Source organism: Sylvia atricapilla, chromosome 7 (genome assembly GCF_009819655.1).
Source record: "Sylvia atricapilla isolate bSylAtr1 chromosome 7, bSylAtr1.pri, whole genome shotgun sequence".
Taxonomy (NCBI): domain Eukaryota; kingdom Metazoa; phylum Chordata; class Aves; order Passeriformes; family Sylviidae; genus Sylvia; species Sylvia atricapilla.
This window is the reverse complement of record NC_089146.1, coordinates 7,929,600-7,945,070: the sequence shown is the minus strand read 5'-3', so window position 1 is coordinate 7,945,070 and position 15,471 is coordinate 7,929,600. Positions and strand designations below refer to the sequence as shown.

Here is a 15,471-nt window from a genome sequence, read left to right as displayed (position 1 = left end):
GTTTCCAGAACCTGCAGTAGGACCACAGCAAACTGCAGGTCAGCAGAGCTGATGAGCACCTTGCATTGTGTACTCACAAAGGAAGACACAGAGCTCATGTTACTTCTCAGCTAGATGGTGTAAGGTATCCCTTTACATTTGGGCTCCTAACTGTCTCTACTACTCTGAGTTATTGAGAAAAATAAAATCACTCTGACTAGATCTAATGCCTACATACACCCTTACAGGGGAAAGCATGATAAACCTGAAAAGCAAAATCGTATTCAGCTCTGTCCAGTTTCCACACCTTCATTTGCTTTTTAAAGAACAGGAATCTGCATTTTTTCAGTGACACACAGATTATGTAACAATGCTACAGTGAAAACATTAAAATGCAGAGGAGGAGTTAACACTTCAGTACATTGTGACCTACACAGAAAGTTATATAGCTTGATGCACAGGTACTGTTAGACAAAGCTTTTCAACTTCCAAATATTAATGCTACAGAAGCATTGCCTCTACCTTTCCTTCAACTATTCCACAAAATGTTTAAGTTACAATATACCTCTGTCCATCGACGGTGCAAAGTGACACCCCCCACAAATCGGGGCTGAACTTGGCCAGTTGAGGAATATAGTCAGCAACCTATCACAGCATGAAATAAGAGAGACATATTACAATATGCAAAATACTTAACTCTGCCTTAATTAAAATAAATATCAATGGAAAGAATACACAAGGTACAACTGGGCTATCCTACATATAATCATCTGGTATACCTAAAACTTCATTAGAAATTATTATATTCACTCAATCACTGTCAATTTTTTCTAAGTAAAATTTTCATCACATTCTGTATTCTGTATTACAGCATGTTCAGCATTTTCAAATAATATTAGATTTTTAGCTTGTAACAGTCTGGGATTTTTCAAGTAATTTATTGAAAATAAGCACTAGAGTAAATTTTATTTACTAACAAAGGTACAGTATTAACAATTACTTTTGTCACACAATTCAGACAGATATGTACAGCTCCAGAATTTTTCTATAGCCTAAGTATAGTCTGACAGCAGTTTTACAGTTTATGTAAAATAAAGTAAGAATAACGCTATTTTCATATTCCAACAACAAAATGCTAAAGGACTCTTAGAGGCTGTGAACTGTACTTCTAACACAGTTTACAAATTGCAGTCCTAACTGAACTTCCAAAACTCTTTCATCAAGTTACCACTTTAATTTTGCTAAAAATGTTTAAAAAAATGTCTACTTAGCAAATTACTCATTTGGTTAATGCTAAAAATCTACAGAAGTTTGAAATTGATTTACAAAGTGGTTACCTTTCCTCCAGATTGTTTTTTAGCACTTTCATATAGCTCATCAATATGAGAAGTAAACGACATAAAATCTGGAATGACAAACTTCCTTCTGAAAGCTTGAGTAAGCAACACGATATTACTTTGTACACACCTGCAAAAAGTGAAAAACGTTTATTAGTACTTTGACAACGTACTGTCAAAAAGCCTACTTGAGTAGCAATTACATGTTATTTAATTAGGACCTTCAGGCCCTTGAAGCCACATGCCTACAAGAACAAGTCTTTATTACTTTTCCAATTTGCCACTCTATTTTTTTAAAATTAGTGTTAATAGCTTTGTTCCATTCATTTTTATTCCTGTCTACTTAAAGCTCTCTTTTGAAGTTTCAACTGTGAAGCTGTACTGCAAGGTATTATCAACCTACCTTCAAGTAACACCTCAGTTTGCAAAAGGAATCTAAAGCACCCAATTCTTAGGATCAAGCCATCTGAAGTTTATCTAAGTCAGTCCTTGTCTAAAAAAGCGCTCATTTCAGAGTTAGATCAGAGTTGGGAGGTTCAGGGATGCTTTCTCTCACTTCACCATTTCACCAGGAACTGAGGTGGGAACACTGCCAACAGACCAAACTGGAATGTGATTCCACTCTAATAAGAAAAAAACCCAGTGGAAAATCTTGATAACATCTCCTGAACTAAGGAGAAGGTAAATGTGAGTGGTATGGCAAGTTTCTTGTCTCAAACCGGCACTCACGGAATCTGTTGCCTTTTAGCCCAGAACACAGTTGCCCTACCGGCCACACCCTCTGAACGTCAGCCCATCTGGGACAGTTAAAAAACCGATGAGGTAAAAAGGAAAAGACTTATCTAGGACAAACAGAAGGAAGGATGAAAACACAAACTGAGACATGCTGAAAGTGGTGCGTCTGTAGGTGAGAGAAGAGAGCAGGAGCAGGGTGGGAATTGGGAGCCATTATCAAGTCAGTTGAAATATGACCTGATAAAGGGTATTAACAGCAAAGAGGACATTGGAAGTTTGTTAAACAAACTGTTTAACAGCGAACAAACAGTTAACACCTTCATACCATGCCTTCTGGCACTGTTGACAGAAGCAGAGCTATACTATTAATGCAGGCAAATGGAAAATTAAGAACATCCAGGCACACACTACGAAGAAGAATACACCTTCCAATTAAGACTTATTCAGAAAAAAGAAATAGGGAAATGTTTTCACTTAGATATTTCAATGATCCTACTATTAAAAAGTCATCATCAGTTCAAAATAAAAGTGCATGAAGACCAGTGAAGAGACAGAATTATACTCCCTTTGAATCGCCCTCTTTTTCCTATGCCTTTAAAAACTCCTCCGTACTTCCTCGACTTTTATCTTTTCAAACGCTGATAAGCAGGGCTCTCCGAAAGTGAAAGAGAAAGTTTCTGATGTACACAGTCACCTTACAAACTGCTGTCTGAAATACGCTGCTTTCTTAGCCTATGTTAAAATTGCAGTCAAGTTGTTGCTGCTGCAACCGGTCATTTTTTTTTCTGTATCTTGCAGAAAAATCCTGTTTGCTTTTGTTCCCAGCAGCTTCCAATTACAGTCACCTATTCCAGGTGCAAAACCCTTTTTCAAAAGTAATTAATAACACTGATGGCAGCTATGTGTGCAGAAAGAGTAACAACATAATGTGCACTAGGTTCAAACTTCAGACGTACTTGTATACTGTCTGTACTGCCTGGATAGCATTAGGCACTCCTATAAGAATAATTAAAAAAAAAAAACAAAAACCTGAAGTTCACCCAAACCTATTAGAAAAATTCAATACCAAGTCTGGAAAACAAGGAGGCAGCATGCAGTGAAATACAATCCTCTCAAGATCACATTATGTTTCTGAAACAAGAAGGGCATTTATGCCTTAACATTTACAGCAAGCATATGATGCTCAATTTTGACAGTTCAATCATTTTAATGTAGGGATTAAAACTCACTATGGAAATGGCTGTGCCTGTGAAGGACATTACTTGTTACAAATTTTTCCCAGACTCTGCCAAGGTCATTGTCTGGCTGTTTATCCTGGTACTCCTTATCCCAAGCAAATCATATTAATTCACAGACTAAATTACATACAAGCATTCAAGTAACCTAGATGGGTGTTCAGAACAATAGGTGCACAGACAAAATAATGGAACTCTTAGGTCTCCCTTTAACAGGGCAGTAAACAGGACTGACAGTTTTCAGTCAGCCAGGACATGAGCCACGACAGCCTCTAAAATTCTGCAGCTGATATCTTCTCCCCACCGAAGTAATTAACTAATCACATTCCAGGTAAGCCTCTGGAGACAGCTGGCCTCAGGCTCCAAAGTGGAGCAACAGGAAAAGACCACAGGGAGGAATTTAAGTAAATAATTATATTGATAAATAAAAACCCCTCTATGGTCAAATCTTATGAACAACTTGGTCCTATCTCTCACATAGTTTAGTGGTGTTCAGGATAGGTACACTAAAAACTTCCTACTTTACATTCTTCCACTTTCAAAAACTTTATAATCTCAGCCTAAAAAGAAAAAAAAAAAAAAAAAAAAAAAGAGAATTCTCTTGCCAAATCCCAATCCAAGAATTTCTTGCCCCACTTTAAAAAATGTCACTTCAAACTATAAATTTTCCCTGATACATTTTGGTTAGGAAGATTAAGCTGCAAGTCTCATGATCTATATTAACTATCAATAACTTGTATAATGGAGTTTGAAAGCACCAGTTTGAGGGGTTTTGGAAACTGCATCTTTGTCCCCTAGTGTAAAGTCAGGATCACTTTGTTTCCTTTACCACCCTGTTAGATTTACCCATTATTTTTCAAGTTCTGACTCAGATTGCTGATTACTACTTCCCTACAAAAAGCAGCCCAAGTTTCATATAACAATAGACATATACCACTTATTATATTAAGTAGTACCAAAAAGGAAAAAGAGGAAAGAAAAAAATCCTAATGGCAAGCTAACCAGCCTGCTGCATTGCTTTCAGGAGCAGCCTGGCCTCACCCTGCAAAGACCACAGGACCTTACACAAATGCAACAATTTACAAAAAAGGTTGCAAAGGAACCTACTGCTGCTGCAAAGAAAAACTTGCTATGTGAAACAAGATTCACCTCTCTACCTCTGTATAATCTTTACATTCAAAACTCTTCCTACACAAGAAGCAAACCATGTAAGTTTTCCACAAGTTGTTATAGTAATGACTACTCTCTTCACACAGTGGATAGGATCAAATCCCAGAGATGAGACATAGAACAGAAGATAATCCTGCTAATTAGGAAACAATTCTTTTTCAAATGCAGAGCCCTTGCCTAAAACATAATTCAGTTTTCTGCGACAAATAAGCCTTTTAGTACAAATGTACCACATAATAGCAAATGCACTTCCTTTCCAATCCATCCATACACCCAAGAAGATTTCTGAATTTAACAATTTAGAGTTTTTACTCTGCTGACAATAAAAAGTCTAGATCAGTGAAGACCTGGTCTAGAACTTAACACAGGAATAAAATTAGTCCATGCTGGACCTTTACAAAGTATCTCACATCTGCTTAAGGAGTTGACTGGGTTTGGTCACACACACAGACATTCACTTTTTCTCAATTTATTTCCAAAAATGTTTATATATATTTTAATATATATAGATACACTTTGTATTTATAGTTTTAATCTTACATAAACTATGTAAATACACAGTATAGCACAAGCACATACTGTATATATTTTATATACCTCAATGTATATAAAATACATATATTATATATACACTTAAAATTTGTACGTGCAAGTAAGTTTTAGGTATTACGATTTACCCTGCAAATAGAATAAAAATGCAGAGAGAAAAATAGTCTAAAAGTTTCATTTCAAAATTTAAGAGCTGCTGAATTTCCTATCTTTTGGCACACAAAAAGGAGCAAAGGAGTGTGCTTGGAATGAACAGAAGACAACCTGAACAGTGCTTATACTACTCAGCTGACTATAGACTTCACCTAAAAAAACCACAAAAGCATCACTAAAATACAGCACACAGATCTTTTCCAAAACAGACCAACGTCTGCAATCCTAACCCCTCTCATCTCCACCTGTCTTGAAATGTAACATTTTCCACATACTCACTTTTAGAATTACATATGGGCTCTGAAGATCTCGCCACACAGAAGCAGCACCCTGAACTTCAGATTAAAAACTAACAGTGCACTGAGAAAGCAGTTTTACGTAATCCTACTAAACACTTCATGCTGCATCAATTAATTTTGTTTGGCATTTGACCAAGAGTTGCAGTATGGGGTCAGACACACACACAGACAACACTGGCACATTAAACTCCTGTGGAGACCACACAGCCTGTCTGCTGAGTGAAATCCGAGAACAAACTTTTATCGAAACAGCATCCGGAGTGTGTGTTAGACTCCCTTTCTAATTGATTTATACACCTTATGTCTCTCCTTAAGACAGCACTCTGTACCACACAGACAGCATTCATTCAGAATTATATAGTTACATAATTGACAGTTTACTTTTTAAAAAGGTCTTTGTCCAGCATAACACCATCTGAAGTAGTCTGAAGAGTCAGCCTTAGCATATCCATGCACTCTTTCAGTCGAGGATCAGATGTACGTAATCCTGTAGATTTGAGTGCCTATTACAACAAAACAATAATTACTAAGGGAAAAGATATGCTATTACAATCAAGTTATCTACTGCTCAGCATTTATCACCATAAGAGAGCTGCTACTGCATCATCAACAGAGGCATTGTGACACTTTACTGATTCTTTAGCAATTTCCTTTGGCCATTTTGCCTGCATTTTATGTCAAAGCATTAATGTTATTTGAAATCCAGTGGTCAAACTACATTTTACACAATCACAAACACTACTGAGCCATGCCATAGGCACAGCTGCCTTCAAGCACTCTCTTCTGCACATCAAAGAAGTGAATAGCAACATTGATACACTCATTCTATTACTTAACTATAGAAACAGCACTGGAGGGAAAGGAATAGTTACATTCCTTCCCACAGCTAAACACGTACAACAGAAATTCTTTGCTTTGCATTCTTGCATTTAGAATGTTAAAATAACCTTGCAGTAGTTAGCTTTCATACAGCACTTTGGAACAGTAAACTTACAGTTATGAATTTATGAACTGGTATTTTTTCTTGTCCTTCTGCAATAGTATAGAAAAGTAGATCTTCTAAGCTGGGAAGGAGACCTTGTTTTATTTTACTGGAAAACAGAAAAAAAAAGCATAGATTATTTTAGTGCCTATTTTTATTTATACACATTTTTGCATTATTCTCAGGGAAACATATTTGCATTGCTACCACTAATTTCAAAGAACATTTTCATCAGTGAACACAAAGCTTAGTTAGACTTTAAATAAAAAAAGAAAGGTAATATTACAAGCAGCTTACATAGATTTTACAGTAGCAAACAGTCTTAACTGCAACTCAGTCATATTTTTCCTGTCACACATTTACCGCGAAGATTATATTTAGATTCTTTTTGGGAGCAGATTAATCACATATCCCTTTTTTGAAGTTACCATGGATAGGTATGTTACTTGCAGAAGAGAAATTATTTATAAGATTCCAGGATGAACATGCCTCCTAATGAAGTTGTAGAGCATACTGACCCAAGTGTTCTACAGGCAAGAGAAGGAGATGATAAATGTGTAATACCTTCTCCAAAGCAGTCCTGTTTTCAGGACTCCACAGAGGAGTCCTAAAGTCCTTATCCTTCTAGAAGCTTATGTAAGCCCCATCAGTTACCATGAAACAAGCAAAGCCATCTGCAGCATAATAGAGCACCTGAAGCAGAAGGAGTGACTCTCATCACACCTACTTAGCTAAGTAAACCCAGTGTAGATGCACCTTTAATGGTCACTGTGCTTATCAGTGCAAACACGCCGGATCGCAGGCGTTACCCATTTCACTCCGAGATGTGCCTCCCCTATGCCTGCTGCTTTTCCTTACCTGCGTCTCCATTTTATGTGAAATCTGAAGGAAACCGACCAAACTAAGCACTCAGATTCCTTCTAAGACAGAAAGCCGTAGCACTTACAGCTTTCCCTCAAAGCCTTCGGAAGTTAACAGATTTAACCTATAAAAGGTATAAAAATATCCCTTGATATTCCAAAGCACCCTGCAGCAAGCAAGAGCCCAAGTCTTTAAGCTTCCAGACTGGGAGGGGCAGCGACAGCAAAGGGATTCTGATTCTTTGGTCCCCTGAAGGGCCCAGGTTTGTTTCCAGACAAAAAAGCCAATGTTCTGATGTTTGACAAACAAAAATACATTAAAAAAAAAAAAATGTAGATAGTAACTAAAATGCAGATACGCAGTCTTACATCATTTTAGCCATCAATTTTAAAAGTCTATCATATTATCTATTAATACTGGCAATACTTTGTTACTATACAGTAATAGATAAACTATTGCCTGAAACTAGAATGCTCAGTGGTATTTTATGTATTTTTATACATTTATGCATGTGTTTACAAAAAGCAGGTCAAAATTCTAGTCAAGAGATTAGTAATTCTTTGAATAACAGAATTCAGGGTTGCAACTGCAAAAATAAAATGCTACAGCTAAGCACAGACCCTAGATGGGTAAATGCAATCTTACTGACTGACGTTTAATCCTCTCCTCTCCCAATACTTACACAAGTCAGATTTATGATTATTTTAATAAAAATCTGATTATATCCAAATACCCTTATAAATTTAAGACAACCTCTAGATTGCCCTTGCCTCCCTCCTTTCCTCGTAACTAGCTGTGAAAACCAGCAGTAAAAAATATCACCTCTCATTTTCCAATTTAAAACTGTACTTACATACTAAGAACAGAAGACAGCTTTGTAAGCCAACAGAACTTTCCTTGTCTTACAGTCTAGATTTTTTTTTTTAATTTAAATTATGCTGGCTCACTAATGCACAGACAGGCTGGCAATTCAACCAAGACAAACGCTTGCAACTACCTCAAGCAAATTACTGAACAGCCCTTTTCCTAAAGAAAATTCTGGTCTTCCAGGCAGCATATTTCACTTCCAGTCCTTTGAGGACAGTATGTCCAGTCAAGCCAACAGAACCAGAACTACCAACACAGCAACTAAAGGGTGAACCCTGTGCCTGCATCCTAATTCTGCAGGGAATTAATTTTAAAAGTTATGCTAAGTTACATCATCTACACCCCTACATCTTCATCATTTACACAAAGCACTCAACTGAGCTCCCCAAAATGTTGAGATTTCATGTTTTAAGGAACATATCTCCTACATGAGTCATTGCTGGACTGATGAAGGTCTGGCAGAGGAAACTTTCCTATTTCACTTAGGAAAAACCAGCCAGCAAACACACCGAGTAATGTTAACTGATAACCCATTTAATTACAGATATCTGAGCAACTACTCAGAATTTTACAGCTGTTCTAAGTATGGAATTTCTATCTGGAAAGGTGCAGGAAAATACTTCAACCAGTTAATCAAGATTTTTCTTGCCTCTTCTTAAGATTTTAATCTATTAAAGAGACGTGCACCTTTCACAGCAGAGAATCTCTCAATGTGGTTTTCATACCTTTCACATCTGCTGTTGTTCAATATTGGGTCACTCAGCCTAATTAAACAATGGAGCTACACTGACGACCAAAGCAAAGAGGATGACATTCAATATATTTACAGAAAATTGCTCCTTGTCAAGTAGTCCATCTTTTGGTAAAGTTTATCAGCTAAATAGGGGTGAAAAGGCTTGCTCTGCAGTTTATCAGATCAGTGATGTCAGTAACTAATGTTTGCTTAACCTTAAAGATGTATTTTGGCACTGTGAACACACTTAGCAAGATAATTCTGTTCCACACATGTAAAAAGCTGTTTTTCAGGTCAGGGAACTTGCCATTTTCACAGTCAAATTAAGTGGAAATTCCAGTTTACCTCATTTCATGAATGACTTGTGATACTTATTTACCTTCTTAAAAAAAATACATAAGCACCAGGATATTAAACAACTAGACTTCTTTGGTAGTATACTAATCTGTGGACTACAATACTGGTGGACTGTTTTTTAAATACAAAGAAAAACCAACATAGGAATTCCAAGCACAAGGATTTTGCAGTCCTTCTTTTCACTCTTTCTTTTGCATCAGTACAATACCTACACCAGATTCCAGGGAGGACTTCATTTTAACAAATGCTGAATTTCTAGAATAGAAACAAGATTAAATTTCAAATAATGCAGAAGATTCTAACTCTGTACTTCAGGATAGAACTGCCAAAACACAGAACAGGATTTACAGAACAACAAATGATAGAAAGATATGATATTGCTAGTAACAGTTTCAGGCAGGCATTATTAATTAATATGACACCAGCCATAAAAGTGAGGTCATGATTACTGTCACAAACAATGGTCCTTCAGAGACCATCTAAGATCTTCACCAATGACACCAAGAGCGGGATCAAATGAAGCCTCAGCAACTTTGCCATTGACACCAAGTTGAGTGGTGCAGGTGACAAGCCAGAGGGATGGGCCACAATCCAGAGGGACCTGGCCAAACTCAAGAAGCTTGTCCAGGTGTGAACCTCATGAAGCTCAGCAAGGTAAAGTGCAGGGCTCCACACCTGGTAGGCCACGGGAACTCCTGGAATCAACAAAGCCTGGGGGAAGAACAGATCAAGAGCAGCCCTGCCAAGGATTTGTGGGTGCAGGTGAGGAGCAGCTGGACATGACCCAGGCAGGGGCACTCGGAGCCTAACATGTCCTGGGCTGCATCCAGAGCAATGTGGGCAGCAGGTCAAGGGAAGGGATTCTCCCCTTGACTCCACTCTGGTGAGACCCCACACAGAGCACTACATTCAGCACTGGGGCCCTCGGCATAGGAGTGACATCAGCCCGTGGGAGCAGGTCCAGAGGAAGCCACCAAGATGGTCAGAGGGACGAGCACCTCCTCCCTAAGAGGTAAGGCTCAAGGAACCAGGGTTGCTCAGCCTGAAGAGGAGGGTCCTGGGAGACCTCACTGCAGCCTCTCAGTACCTAGAGTGAGTCTATAAGAAAGATGGGGACAGGCTTTTTAGCAGGGTCTGTCACAACAGCAAGAGGCATAATGGTTTTCCACTAAAAGAGGGCAGGCTTTATATTAGATATAATTATTAGATATATTAGATATAACAAAGAAATTTGGTGGTGAGGGTAGTCAAATGCTGGAACAGGCTGTCCAGAGAAGTGGTAAATGCCCCATCCCTGGAAACATTCTAGGTCAGACTGCATGAGGCTCTCAGCAGCCTGATCTTGTTGAAGATGTCCTTGCTCATTGCAGAGGGGTTTGGACTAAGTGACCTTTAAATCATCTCTTCCAATCCAAACGATTCTGGGATTCTGTGAAAGCTGTAGGTCACAGTCATAGCCACTCTAAGACAGGCATCCTGAAGATGGTGTCACCATACTACAGGTGTTGTGTATCTTGATTGTATCTCCAACCCTTGTCAGGTCACTAAGTAACTACTTTCTAGGTCACTAAGTAACTACTTTCTGTCCACTCCCATAGTGAGACACAGGTACCAGAACAGAGTGGGTAGCTATTTACCCAAGAACTACAAAGACTCAAGAGCAAGCTACATATTTATAATCCTAGACCAAAGATAGACATGTTTAGTAGCTAAGTGTTTATGGTAAAACAAAAAACACTAGCTTCAAAACTTTGGCCTGTACAGCAGTTATGAAAGGTCTAATGAAAGTGCACTTCTGACTGCTTCAGGCATCTCTGAGTATTATATCCACACTCCATCAGAAGTACCAGCAAAATTAAGCACTGCCTGGTTACGAGTTATTCCTCTATAATCTCACCTACAAAAGCAAATTTATTTTTAAAACTATCTCCAGAATTCATCTCTGCCCTTAAAAAAGAGCACTACCACTCCCTTGTCATTAAAAAAAAAACAACCAAACCAACAGAAATAAACATTTCCTTTAACTGTTTTGTGATATTCTCTGTATTAGTGCCCAGCACTATTGCAATTTAGCTGTAAAAAGTGAACAATTTAGCTTTCAAAAGTTCGGATCACTCACATTTTGCCCCTTCCTCTCACCTTAATCAAGGCTTTTTTAATTTAAAAACAGCTTCTACTAAGGTAAGCTGTTTCATCCCTTTACTGTCCAGCATGAGATGCAAGATGAACTCTTATATTGAAAGTAAAAGCAACCAAAGAACAGTTATATTGAAAGTAAGAGCAAAGGGTATTAAATATTATATGTCTATAACTGAGGAGTGTATTAGGCTACTGTGTTTTAATAACTCAGGCATGAGCATAGATATTATTGTGTTTTAATCCACAGTTCCTAATAATTAAATTTACTGGTCTATGACCACTCGCAGTTTAAGCTCAATTATTTTTCCTGTCCAAAATACATCAAGTTGCAGTTGGATACACAGTGTGAAGGTTAGATAGCAGGGATAAAGGAGGTGGTGGAAGATGCTATGGAAAAAATGCACCAGGGTTATGCAATGGGATACTAGTTATTTCATCAGCCACAGACCTCATAATTTATTCTCACTATGAGGAATTAAACTGCTCTAAATTTCTGTATAGTCTTTGCACAGAACATTTTAGGCTTTTACTTGCAACTCCTACTCTGTATGCAAGGATTATTAGGAAAGCAAATAAACACAAAAACCTTATTGCTGTCTTTTGACATCACGGGTTATATCAGTATCCCAGAACCATGACCTTAAAACCAAATAGATAAAAAAAATAGCCTCCCAACACTAACAAAGAAACAAACAACTATTGCCAGTTGGGTCCATAAACCATTTGCCAAACACCACTCCAATGTTAAGACACTACGGGTGGCAAAGTGCTGGAATCAGGAGAATTTAGACTGCGCTGACTTAGCCCAGTTGTCACTGCAGTTCTGGCACCTGTCTTTTGAAGAACCTCACTTTTCTTGTACACTCTATACTCTGTTTTAATATAGCAACGATTTCCACATGGAATGTACCATTTATAAATGCTTGAAGGAAGATTTTCACAGTTCTGCTTCAAGAAAAGTAAGAATGAAAGTATCCAAGGAGCCTGACTAATGTGCCACCAGGAATTCCTGAACAATCTGAAAATGAAAAGAAAGTTTCTACCTTTTCTGTGTTGGTAACTATATGCTACATGTTTTATAGAATTTCTACCTGTTCATTTTGCAGTAAGACTCAAAAAACAAACATCTGACTTTCAAATACATCCTTTTGTCAATAACCAAAAATTATTAAAAGCGTTGAACTTGTTTGTGATTACATAGCTTTACCACATGTTAGAAATTAAAGGATTTCTCTAATTCATGCTAGCTGTAGGAAGCTAGTAATAACTCAGTTTAAGAAAATGTCACCTCTTCAATAAATCACCTTCGCAATATCCTCAACAACCCACCACAGCTGGCATGCTGGTTTTCTCCAAAGTTTTTAATGTCTGTATTCCTTCTCGAAAACAGAAGTGCAGTCTTTATAAGGACTCTAAGAGCCAAAGAAGAACACTTTTTTGTTCCAAAACATTATATAAAGAGAGCTAATTCAAAGAGGAGGCCTCATATTTGTTGAACAATAGCATAAATTTAAAAATCATACCCGTATGCTGGTGTATGATATTGTGTACGGTTACGTAACCTGACGTGCATGCATTTTTTAAGGCATCTGACAGCACAAGTAACTGGTGATGCCTTTAAAGCAGCCTATACCCCACAGAACCAGGCTGGGCAGCAAACACATCTAGGGGAAAAAGCAGGGGAGAAAAAGGTCACAGCCTCTCTCCCCACCTGCAGGACTGAAATTCATGCTAAAAAAAAAAAAAAAAACCTCCCACAAACCACAACTCAAAAGCAGAACTATTAACAAACTAAGGGCTGAAGCCTCCCTGACCGGCCTTGTGGAATCTTTTCCAGACTTCCTCTTACCATTAGACTAACAGAGACTGCTCAGTGTCAAAACAATGTACTCCTTTCTCAGCCCTGTTTCTTCTGTCATTTGCTTTTTTCATCTAGGTAATAAGCATAGCAAAGCCTGGTAAAGTAGCTTGGGTTTAATTTTAATTATGCCACCCCATAATCAGCGGACAGGGTGCCTACAGGAATGCCACAGGGCACATTTCAAGCACACACAAAGGAGAAGTCTTCATGGGGCTTGCAGTTAAGTTGTCAAACTTCTTGTAAAGGGTTATCTGAGATTCTAAACGTACTCAAGTTCAAACAGCCAAAGACTGTCAGACAGGGGGTGGTAGAAAATGAACACTCAAGACTTGCATAATGCTGAGGACTAACGGAGGAGAATGCTCTGCCAATCCATTTACCTCATCATTATACTTTACCCTTGGCATCCACTACGAGTCATCACCAAGTACAAAACCTGGAGCTGATACACCTGTCCCCGATTTTTTATGGAGTATTTCGGGTTCTGAGTGAAGAAATATTAACTTCATAAAAATATACAGCTTTATCATTCTACTGCCTGCACGTACCTTTGCCACTAAGGGAGAAATAGCTCAGGCGCAGATCCTGCAGCACCTATAAACATCTCTACTCTCCACACACGGATGGCAGTACCTGTCCCCGGCTGCACTAGACCACGGAATTGTCAGGGCTGCAAGGGACCTCTGGAGATCACCCAGCCCAATGCCACTGCCAAGGCTGGGTCACCCTAGGGCAGGTTACACAGGAACGCGTCCAGGTGGATACAGACGCAGAGAAGACAGTGGTGCAAAACTTCCAAGGCAGCACTACGCATCATGCACACTGCCTTTAATAATTAATGCGAAATGACACAGCTTTCGCTTCTCTTGAGAAATATTTTTAGCCAAGTGGAAGCGCTCCCGAAGCCACCCCATGCCGGCACGCTGCCTGCGCCGGGCCTCCCCACAGACGGCAGCCCCGCACGGCGGGAGGGACCCCGCGGCCGGGGCAGCCCGAGGCGCCGCCTGCGCCCCACGCCGCGGTCAGCGCAGCCCCGAGGGCGGCACGCCCCCCGCCACGCGTGTGCGCTTCCCTCCCGCTCCGAGCCGCCGGGATCCGCCGGCAGCCGAGCCCGCACCCGCCGGGAAGCGGCCGGGATGGACCCCGGCACCCCCGCCGTGCCCGCACCTGCCGGGGAAGCGCCCGCCCGGCCCGGCCCGGCCCCTTCCGCAGGCACCACGCGTGCGAGGGGGAGGCGGCGCTCACATGGCGCCTCCGCATCATCCTCCACGCCCGCCGCCCCCTCCACACTCACTTCTCCCCGCCGCCGCCTACGGCCACCTCCTTGCCGCCGCCGCCGTGGTTATTGTTGTGGCCGCTGTCGGCGGGGGGCTCGCCGGGAGTCGGCGACGGCGCCTGCGCCCCCTTCCCCGGCTCCTCCAAGGCTCCCTCCGAGCGGGTGCATAGACCTCTCGCCGACGGCAGCGCCGCCGGGCCGCGGCGGGCGGCGGGTGGGCTAACGCCGAGGGCGGCGAGCGGCGGCGGGAGGCGCCTGGTGGCGGCGGCGGGTCCCGGGGCCGGGGCCCCGCCGCCGGCCGCCCCCGGCGGGCCGAGCAGCAGCAGCTCCCGCAGCAGCGCCGAACGCCACAGCCGCATCATCCTGCGCCACCGCGCCGACTGCCCGCCGCGCCGCCCGGCCGCGCCTCTCACACCGCGCTGCGCCCGCCCCCCGCCGCGGCCATTGGCCGACTCCGCCTAACTGTCAGGCGCGCGGCGCGCCCATTGGCCAGCGGGGACGTCACTCAGGGCCGTTGCCACGCACCCGGCGCGGGCCGAGTCTCCCCGCGGGGCCGCTGGTGTCGCGCGCGGCCGGTGGGGCGGGAGCAGCAGCGCCCCAAGCGGGCGGAGCCGCAGCGCTGAGGGGGCCCCGGGGCGCCGCCTCTCTCCCTCATTCCTTTCCTCCCGCCCTCCTTCCCTCCCTCGCTCTGCGACGTGTAAAGGCGTTGGGAGCGGGCTGGGCTGCGGCGGTGTCGGGTTCAGGTTGCCATGGAAATGGCCATTTTTTTAAAACTGTATGTTTTTGATTACGAAGTGCACCGCCTCTGCCGTGCTGGCGGCGTCACAGAATATGCTGAGTTGGAAGGGACCCACAAGGATCATCGAATCCAACTCCTGGCCCTGCACAGGACACCCCAAGAACCCCACCCTGTGCCTGAGAGCCTTGTCCGAACCCTT

General features: G+C 41.6%; 1 protein-coding gene across 4 annotated transcripts in view; it reads right to left on the bottom strand.

Moving 5' to 3' along the window:
* The window catches only part of GLS (glutaminase), a 61,739-nt gene extending 46,829 nt beyond the window's left edge, over window positions 1–14,910 (bottom strand). The window contains exons 1-5 of one of the 4 annotated variants that reach the window (XM_066322547.1): window positions 14,552–14,910; window positions 6,452–6,548; window positions 5,839–5,960; window positions 1,317–1,446; window positions 545–624 (exon numbers count right to left, since the gene is read on the bottom strand). In XM_066322547.1, coding sequence (XP_066178644.1) covers window positions 545–624; window positions 1,317–1,446; window positions 5,839–5,960; window positions 6,452–6,548; window positions 14,552–14,895 — 773 coding nt within the window. In that variant the 5' untranslated portion in view covers window positions 14,896–14,910. Of the gene's footprint in view, window positions 1–544; window positions 625–1,316; window positions 1,447–5,437; window positions 5,760–5,838; window positions 5,961–6,451; window positions 6,549–7,003; window positions 7,190–14,551 lie in introns of those variants that run through there. The other 3 variants (XM_066322545.1, XM_066322546.1, XM_066322548.1) reach the window with 3 other exon arrangements.
* Between the last annotated feature and the right edge of the window lie 561 nt (window positions 14,911–15,471).